This window comes from Ranitomeya imitator, chromosome 1, assembly GCF_032444005.1.
Source record: "Ranitomeya imitator isolate aRanImi1 chromosome 1, aRanImi1.pri, whole genome shotgun sequence".
NCBI classification, from domain to species: domain Eukaryota; kingdom Metazoa; phylum Chordata; class Amphibia; order Anura; family Dendrobatidae; genus Ranitomeya; species Ranitomeya imitator.
The window spans coordinates 242,980,627-242,990,802 of NC_091282.1; the positions used below are offsets into that span (position 1 = coordinate 242,980,627).

The 10,176-nt window shown below is 42.8% G+C and overlaps 1 protein-coding gene across 2 annotated transcripts in view; it reads left to right on the forward strand.

Annotated features, from left to right (window-relative positions):
* Nucleotides 1-5,196, forward strand: part of HECTD4 (HECT domain E3 ubiquitin protein ligase 4) — a 336,354-nt gene extending 331,158 nt beyond the window's left edge. For both annotated transcript variants that reach the window (XM_069754771.1, XM_069754778.1), the window contains exons 73-76: nucleotides 1,097-1,263; nucleotides 2,339-2,534; nucleotides 2,628-2,850; nucleotides 2,973-5,196. In XM_069754771.1, coding sequence (XP_069610872.1) covers nucleotides 1,097-1,263; nucleotides 2,339-2,534; nucleotides 2,628-2,850; nucleotides 2,973-3,109 — 723 coding nt within the window. In that variant the 3' untranslated portion in view covers nucleotides 3,110-5,196. The remainder of the gene's footprint in view (nucleotides 1-1,096; nucleotides 1,264-2,338; nucleotides 2,535-2,627; nucleotides 2,851-2,972) is intronic.
* The last annotated feature ends 4,980 nt before the right edge of the window (nucleotides 5,197-10,176 follow it).

Sequence of the window (10,176 nt, forward strand, 5' to 3'; positions counted from 1 at the left end):
ACACACACAACTCCACATACACATCCCTGGAGAGTTGGCTTGAGAGCTGTAAAGCAATCCGTATCGTACTCTGAAGCCAACACATTTATCAAGCTAAATGTGCCACAATTCTGGTGTAATGTGCATTTTGTGCCATGTTATACAAGGAGACATGGTTTTGGTGAAAATGGGCTTGGCTTTCTGGAAACGTGATCTAAAGTGTGATACCATGGTCCAAAATTTGGCATAAATTAAGCCACCTGGTAGGTGGTGTAAGCTTAGAGTAGACAGTAAAAATCTGGTAAAATTAGATTTATCAAACATGAACCACTATGATAAATCTGGCACATTTTAAGACTATCTACTCTACGTTTGCCATGTGAACAACAATTGGACAGTGTTGATAAATCTGCCATGTTTTCATTTAGTGTTCCATCATATTTCCCCATCTGATAAATCTGCGTGTGGCATATATTAGATGAAGCTTCACTACTGATTACTCAAATTGCTGTCTAAGGTTTAGCCTGAGCTGTCAAGTTCTGGTGAAGGGAACACCTTTGTGCTGCAGCATAATATGATGTTCAGGATAAACGTTTGCTTCTTTGTAGCGATAGATTGGTTCTTTTCCTGTATAAGTAGAGGGAACAACTTGTCTGACTTATGTAGATTCTTGGCCTTAACCATATTGAACACTGCTGGATCAAGTGTATGATTACATGTCAGGGCATCACATACTGCCCAACCTCACTAATGCTCTTGTGGCTAGATAGATACCGATTTCTAGTTTATATGTTTTGTTTCTGTGTCCTTGTTATCTGGTACATGAGAGTAAAGGTACCGTCACACTGAACGATATCGCTAGCGATCTGTGACGTTGCAGCGTCCTGGCTAGCGATATCGTTCAGTTTGACAGGCAGCAGCGATCAGGATCCTGCTGTGCCATCGTTGGTCGGAGCAGAAAGTCCAGAGCTTTATTTCGTCGCTGGATCTCCCGCATCACCTGTGACAGCTCTCCAGCGACGCTGCAGCGATCGGGATCGTTGTCTAGATCGCTGCAGCGTAGCTTAATGTGACGGTACCTTTAGGACTCTAATCTGTTTTTTCTCTATTTCCATAGGTAAACGATGAGGCTGACCTGGAAGCTCTCTGTGCTGAAATAGCATCACAGCATCTCCCTACTGAGAGTCCAGAGTACCCCAACAAGCCAAGCTGTAAATTTACTTATCCAACTATGACCGCGGAGGAGGTCGAACTGTGTGAAAATGGAAGACACATTCCTGTTATGTGAGTACCTGATGTCACGACTTGTCACTAGGGATCATTAAACAAAACCTGTTATTAGATTCTTAATGCCCAAACTGCGGATAGCATGAATCAGAGCCCCGTTGTGCAAGTGCAGCCAAGTAAGTTTTACTCTGAAACATTGCAAGGTTTCATAGAGAACGTACAGTAGCTTGATCAGACGGCCAGGTGCTATGAGAAGAGATCTGACTCGTCTGATGATGTCCATGGCTGGATTTCCCCGCACCGCTCTAGTAAATTGACAGGTATCTTTTGTGCATAAATATGAAGAACAACGGTCAATCAATTCTAGAGTGGTCAGGGAGAAGCTGGCTGGGGCCATGCTAAGGCTACGTTCACATTAGCGTCGCGTCGCTGTTGCGTCGGCGACGCAGCGGCGACGCGCCCCTATGTTTAACATAGGGGACGCGTGCGTCTTTTTGCACGCGTTTTCCGACACGTGCGTCGTTTTAGACGCTAGCGTCGGACGCAAGAAAATGCTACAAGTTGCATTTTTCTTGCGTCCGATTTCGTCAAAAAACGACGCACGCGTCGCAAAACGCGCGCGTTTGCGCGCGTTTTTTTCCATGCGTCGCGCGTTGCGTCGCCGACGCAGGGCGGCGCAACGCTAGTGTGAACGTAGCCTAAGCTAGTCTAATCTCCCTATAGTCCTCAGCTATCTTTTCAAACTGTTTTCTCTGAAATGTCCCTCATATTCAGAGAACAACATGTCTGGCTGCAATTGCCAGGCTCTGATTAGTGCCGATGTGATAAAGGCAGCATGAATCTAGTGGTAGTATCCTGTTAAGAAATCCTCAGAATTAATAGCAATAAAGGTAAATATTGTCCAAGTTTATACTTACAGACATTTCTTAAATTGTAGGGGAGACACTTCTGGTGGAAGCCATAGTTTGATCGCTTCTCAGATGCCTTTGTCCTATAGCTGTCAGTGATCTGTAGAGACTGACAATTGCCAACCAGTACTTTCCTCCAACACTAACACACTCCACTGTGACATGACATACGGAAATAAAACCTAAGCGTTTTTAATAAATTTATGTATGGCTTTACATTATAGCTGGGAGAACAAGGATATATACGCAGCAGGAATCCGAAATCTACGAATGCGTGAGCTAAAGAACCAGGAATGTATGACTGCTGTACGTGCTGGTCTGGGCTCCATCATTCCCCTGCAGCTTCTCACCAGCCTAACAGCCCTAGAGATGGAGCTTAGAACATGTGGGCTACCATTTATCAATCTGGAGTTTTTAAAGGTACGAGTCTCACAAAGCTAGCAAGATTAGACCATAAAACTGTGAATTATTTTGTTATATCCCTCAACGTTCTATTCCTTTGTCCTGTTCTAGGCTCACACCATGTATCAAGTCGGTCTAATGGAGACTGATCAGCACATCGAGTTTTTCTGGAGTGCTTTGGAGATGTTTACTCAGGAAGAACTTTGTAAGTTCATTAAATTCGCCTGCAATCAGGAACGAATTCCCTTCACATGCCCTTGTAAAGATGGGGGGCCAGATACTGCACATGTTCCTCCATACCCCATGAAGATTGCACCACCTGATGGAGCAACAGGTAATCACATACGAGTGACAGTAAGGTCTTCTATGTCTTGATATCATTGTACAGTGGTGAAGTCTATGCACAGAACACAAGAGAAATCTCATATTAGCTGATAATTAAAATATTTTTTGCAGGTTCGCCAGATTCCAGGTACATCCGTGTGGAGACCTGCATGTTCATGATAAAGCTCCCGCAATACTCTTCCCTTGAGATCATGCTGGAGAAGCTGAGGCATGCTATTCATTATCGAGAAGACCCACTTAGTGGTTGACCCTCATCCTAACAAATAAAAAGATAACTTGGAAAAGACCAGTCTGTGTATATGGGAGCCCTCACAAGCGTACTCCATAGACAGAACCCTGAAGATTACTGAACTTTTTGTTTTGTTCTGCCCAACCGTGCACATTTACCTTTGTATTTGTGAAGTCTCTGGTGGGGTTTTTGCCTTTGTGAAATGTTTGTAGAATAATTTTAGTACTGATGATGTGAGCAGATGACTTGATTTACCCCTCAGATTCTACACAGGAGTCTCTGAACTCTTGATGTTTGGAGCATAAGTAAAAAAAAAATATATATATATATAGTTATTTTATACATTGAATGGAGGAACATGAACAAATGAAAACTAGGTAAATGTAAATAAGAAGACACAAGTTAATATAATTTAATGATAAATTATTTCCAGAGTACAGCAATGTAACACACTGGATATAGAGCTGTGAAAAATAGTTTATTTTTTTTATTTTAGTTATGTAGCTCAATAGTATTTAAGTTATTCTAGTTCTACTAAGCACTGGATACTGCTGGCTGTGAACAGTCCCGTGCTAAAGGGAATTCACAATTCATACTCTGAGCTTTCCTCAGTATATAAGAGCATGAGCTGTACAAGACCTCTTTTTTTTCGTTTTTCTTTTTTTTTTTTTATTTAAACTATTGGTTTAATTTGAGGTTTGCTGGTTTTTTTTTGGGTTGTGAGGGGTTCAGCAAAGGGTGAACATTCACTGGAGAACTTGAATTTGTGGCCTTATGCTGGGGAGAATTGGAAGGTGTTGGAGCACATGCAGAGTTCTACACAACGCACTGTATTCATGAAGGGCTCGGACCTTACGCAGCACGCACGAAAATTGCAGAAGCCCCTCCAACTTTGGGATTATCAGAGTAATCACATGACATTACAACTGTCAATGGAAATGTGTTATTTTTCTGAGGAGTTTCCCATTGGATCAGCAAATTCTGGATTCGAGTTTATGGTAAAGATCCAATGCTGACCGGAAGTATTATGCCATCACACGGATAAGCTAAATTAATATTTATGACTTGTTCCCAATAAATGAGTAAAACCTGTAGTAACACTATATAGACAGAAAGGCACAGCATTGCACTAACCCTATGTCAGGAATAAATACCTTGTTTCCAGTTAATGTATTACCTTCTTGATGCATTTTAATGTAAGGTTTTTTCGTCATTAAAAATATTTCAGTGGAAAGATGCACCTTAATTAGATTTGTTAATCCCATCTTCACTGAATATTGGTGCATACAATCCCTCACTACTAAGAAGATTATGACCAATCTGAAAGATGATGGGAAACATTTTGTTGATGCCTTAAGCATTTCTAGTCCAAAGGTTGAGTTGCAATCTGAGTGGCGGCCCCCTGTCTCCAACTCAGAACATGACCATATGCAGGGAAGGCTGTATTACTTTCTATGCAGAGACACTGGTGCACCACAGCAGTGACCTGTCCACTCTCCACTTTAACATTTTATGATGCTGCTATAATTCAATTTACCAGGCATCCACAGGTAATGTCTGATTAGAAATAACCCAGATCATTATTAAGGCTGCCACCTTCTTGTTAAATGGCCACATGATCTAGTTTGTGCTGAGAAACATGGCCAATAAAGACATCAGCAAAGGAAGCGGAGATGTGAAAGCTTTAATCTGGAAATGAGAAAGGGGCTAACAGCCATAACTGCTGTTTTTCTCCAACACTACAGTCCGAAATAAACCCCACCAGTCTTGCCAAATACAAGGCTTCTTATCATGGCATTTCAGTTGAAGAGTGACGTACCGGACATAAAAAATGAACAAAAAAACACTTTACCAATGAGTTTTAGTGCAACATATCTACTTTTCAAGCCCTAAAAAAGTTTGCTGTACAGTTTATGTATATTTATTATTATTATTGCAGTTATCTATGGTTGCATTTAACAAATCCTCTAACGCAATGCCATTTTTTTTGTCTGTACCGGTAATAAAAAAAAATAAAATAAAAAAACACTGATAAAAATGCTGTGTAAATGAAGCATACTAAACAAGGAAAGTGTCATGAGAATAAAAAAAATGATTTTGAATGTCCTCCAGTTTGACTTTTTTTCATTGCATACACTATATAGTAGCAGGGCTGTGGAGTCGGTAAGCCAAACCTGACTCCGATTCCTCAAATTCCATGACTCACTCCCTCATACATGGCTCATGTTTAAGTTTGAGTGATAAATTTACTGTAGTAAAATTGTATCATCAGGCTTTTAATCATTATTATGATACAATAATCAAGCCATTTAGATAGAACATACAATCTATTTATTGAAATACAACTTTAGAACAAAAAACTTTTGCATATTTACAATTTAATATACACTATGCAGTAAATGGGAAAAAAAACAGTTTTCAACAAAAACGTACTGAATAACATTTATGCAGTCTATGAATTTGCTCTTAAAAATAGTATTGCCTCCATCAGATCTTCCTTCATAGATGACCTCAAATCTGACCTAAGTATTTTAAGGCTAGAGAACAACCTCTCTACACTAACTTGGGTTGGTGGCAGAGCATCAACCACATGGGCAACAGCTCTAACAATTTCAGGGTGTAAGGCTAGCTTCACACTAGCGTTCGGCACGGCTGCGGACGAAAGCCTTCTTCCTCTATGAAGCCCCGCCCACTGCCGCACCTTTTCCTTCAGCTCCGCCTACGCCTGCATGCATCCTGCTTAGTAACAAGGAACATAAACCAGCTCACCCGTGATTCAGCAACCAAACCTCTGGAGCACGGACCCGCTGCGTCCAGGCGTGCAAGATCCAAAAAAAGAAAGAAATGTCCAGCTTCACCGAGTCCGTAAAAAAACGTTTTCTTTATTAACAAACTTTAAACATGGAGGATACAGACTTCAGCACAACCACATGGGTAAGAATCTCAACGCGTTTCTGGAGACTAGGCTCCCTTAATCATGGTCATGATTAAGGGAGCCTAGTCTCCAGAAACGCGTTGAGATTCTTACCCATATGGTTGTGCTGAAGTCTGTATCCTCTATGTTTGAAGTTTGTTAATAAAGAAAACGCTTTTTTACGGACTTGGTGAAGATGCATCCTGCGTACCCTATCTTTAACATTGGGTACGCAGGCCATACGGATGCCTCCGCATGCGTCGTTTTGAAGCTGCGCCGACCGTATCAAAATGCAACATGTTGCGTTTGACGCAGGTCAGCACAGCGTCAAGACGACGCATGCTGAGGCATCCGCATGGCCTGGGTACCCAATTGTGAAGATGGGGTACGCAGGACGCATGCAGATGTAGGCAGAGCTGAAGAAAGAGGCATGGCAGTGGGCGGGGCTTCACTGGGGAAGAAGGCTTTCGTCCGCAGCCCTGCCAAACGCTGTGTGAAGCTAGCCTAAAGGAATTGCCTCGTGTGCAGTCAGTTTTGATGAACGATTAACCTCTTCTACTAATTTGAGAGCAAGTGAAAAATTTTGCTGAAATATGGTCAATCTGTTTTCTATGGGAGTGGAATCTTTTTCCCTGCGGCAACGTTTTGCCAACTCCAATCAAACTCATCTGATGAGGATGAAGAGACGGCAGCAGTAGCACTGGCAGGACCCGAGTCCTCTTGCTCTTGGCCATCCTGTAGCCCACTCATCCTAACTGCTACCGCAATCAGAGCTTCTTTTCCTTTAGTAAGCTGTTGATCATCCAGCAATATATGATGACTCTGGTCCACATAAACAGCTTCCAGAAGAATTTTATTTTCTAATAGCAGTGTCTTTCTCCGCTTCATTGAAGCAGCACTGCCATCTGCGATTAAAGCTCCTCTTTGGGACAGGCAAAACAACAAGTTCTTCCACTCATTTATAAAAATGCCAGGAGTTAATTCCTCAGCTTGAAACTTTTTAGTCACTGTAAATGGGTGATGAAGCAATTCCTTCAATTCAGCCACCTGTGTCCATTGACCATCATGTAGTGTTACCTGAGGGATGGCCATTAGTGATGAGCAAGTGTACTCGTTACTCGGGTTTTTCCTGAGCACGCTCGGGTGATCTCCGAGTATTTGTTAATGTTTGGAGATTAAGTTTTCATCGCGGCAGCTGAAGATTTACAGCTATTAGCCAGCTTGATTACATGTGGGAATTTCCTAGCAACCAGACAACCCCCACATGTACTTAGCCTGGCTAATAGCTGTAAATCATTCAGCTGAGGCGATGAACACTTCATCTCCGAACACTAACCAATACTCGGAGGTCACCCGAGCATGCTCGGGAAAACCTGAGCAACGAGTATACTCGCTCTTCACTATTGGCCATTAGTGATGAGCGAGTATACTTGTTGCTTGGGTTTCCCAGAGCATGCTCTAGTGCAGGGGTCCCCAACTCCAGGCCTCGAGGGCCGCCAACAGTGCAGGTTTTCAGGATTTCTTTAGTATTGCATCGGTGGTAATGTGATCATCTGCACAGGTGATGATTCCAACCCCTGTGCAATACTAAGGAAATCCTGAAAACCTGCACTGTTGGCGGCCCTCGAGGCCTGGAGTTGGGGACCACTGCTCTAGTGATTTCCCGAGTATTTGTTAGTGCTCAGAGATTTAGTTTTCATCGCCTCAGCTGCATGATTTACAGCTGCTAGCCAGGCTGAATACATGTGAGGAATGCCTGTTTGTTAGGGAATCCCCTCATGTATTCAGCCTTTCTGGCAGCCACAAATCATGCAACTGGGGTGATGAAAACTAAATCTCCGAGCACTACAAAATACTCGGAGACCACCCGAGCATGCTCTGGGAACCCTGAGTAACGAGTGTACTTGCTCATCACTGTTGGTCACAACTCCAAGGAAGGGTTTCAGCTCAAGCAATTGCTCAATCATTAATCATTGCTACCCCACCAATTGGCTTGATCCACACTTGCCCCTTTTCGAGCACGTCTCTTCAAAATGGAATCAATTTTAGGGGTTCTGGCCGCAATAGCCAATTTCTTCACTTTGCTAATCAGAGTTCCAGCATGTCCCTCTTGCAAACTATCTCTTATTGCCAGCTGCAGCGTGTGCAGAACACTGCGCATGTGATTAATAGGAAAGCGGTGTGAAGCAGCTTCAACAAGATCATCTAATTGTAAAGAATCATTTTGCTGTTCTTCTGTAGTAATATCTGTTTGTTCCTCCGTTATGGGAACAGGACTGTGGCCTTCCATCTCCAACATACTGAATGTGAAATGTTCTTCTAGCTGCTGTTCACCTTCATTAATCTCATTCATTAGTTTAATTGTACTTATCATGTTTGAAGCATTATCAGTTACAATAGTAAGAACCTGTTCTTTTTTGAGTTCATAATTTTGCAGAACATTTTCCACTAAGGTCTGGAGAAGCTGTCTGCTGTGATGAGCTTTAGTATCTTTTACTGCCAGCGTCTTAGTGACAATTTTTTTGTTGTCACAAACCTATCGAACGTTGATAGCAAAATAGTTCACTCTGTGACGTGTGCAGGCATCCATTTTAAGAAACAAAGCATCTCATGAGTCTTTTTAAGATCTTCGGAGCCCACCTCAAAGCCGTTACATAGCTGTTTTCAACAGCTGACATGGACGCGAGCAGAATCGCGATCCTCCCGCGCCCATTAACTGGTTAAATGCCGCTGAACCACATGACAGCCTTCCTCTAGTTTCCTGCCAAGTACTGGAGTGCTGCTCATCTCTTACCAAGTCACAGCCCCACAGGGTCACATTAGCTTTCCCCCTACTGGGCGTTCCTACTGAAGGGCAGGCTTGCCATATGACTTACTGAGGCATTCAGCGCCATTCCTGTCGCAAGTCCTTTGCATATTCAAGTAGCACTGTTCCTCTCCTGTTATGTGAATAGCCCCACCAGGTCCAGTTGGCATTACCGTCACCAGACCGCATACAGCCGCCTTTATTCCCATAATTTCATATGACATCCAGTTTTCTCCAATAAGGATATTCTGATGAAGGTCCTATGACGGACCGAAAACGTTAAATTTAATTTATTTGGTCTGGATGTACAATAAAGGAATCATTTTTTTTCAAATACTGAGTGCCAAGTAATTTTTTCGCCCCTTTGTCTCACTTCAGAAGCCCCTTAGTCCCATTGCCAATGATAGAAATTCCCTTTGAGAGAATCGTTATAGAGTTGGTGGGTCCTCTTGTTAAGTCGGCACAAGGCCATCAATACATCTTGGTGGTTATGGATTATGCAACCCGAAACCTTAAATTAGTGTCAGACCATGTCCTGCTGATATGGTTGAGTGAGAAAAAGGGTAAGAACGCCAGGGTGACTAGGTGGTTCTTCGCTCTTCAGGATTTCTTGTTTCAAGTCAAACACAGGCCAGGGAAGTTACATGGCAATGCGGATTCCCTGGCTAGTGTCTGATGGTGCCAAAACCACCGGATTTGGGGAGAGGGGGGAATATATGTCAGTCACTGGTTTTGTAGAGGAAGGAAGGTATGTGTCACTGTGCATGCAGTGGTCAGTGATGTGAAACCGGAATGTTTTTGTGTTTCCAGCACACTAGGTGCTGAGGCCATGTAGCGTTTAATGAGCCGGTTTTATGTGAGCACCCGCAGTGTTGGTGAGAGGGTGCTCACTGTACCCCTTTCCCTGCAGGACCTGCAAGTGCTTGAGGACCTGCAGTGAGGTCATGATCATGTGACCAGTACATGTGATATATTACCTGGACCTGTGGTTGTCTGTGTGTGTCTTTGGAGAGGAAGCACTCTTATGTAGTTCTAAGAAGGAGCTGAGGACAGAGGCAGGATGAAACCTGCAGAGAAAGGACTCTGAACTTTTTGTTTTGTTTTTTTTCCATTAAGCCAGGAAGGCTCTGGTTTTGTTTTCTAAAGCCTGCCCTGGTCTATGCGGACTGTAATAAACTAGAAGGTGTTTTACCACCAAAGTATTCCTGAGTCTACCTGAGGAAGCACCTAAGCATGGCAACCCCTCACTCATATACACTATACATAGAATATAAAGTCACCAGAGCAGCTAATTTCTCCAAACAAGAGCTAAGAGGAAAAGCAAACTAAATTATCAGCATACAGAGACAACATATACTGACTGGAC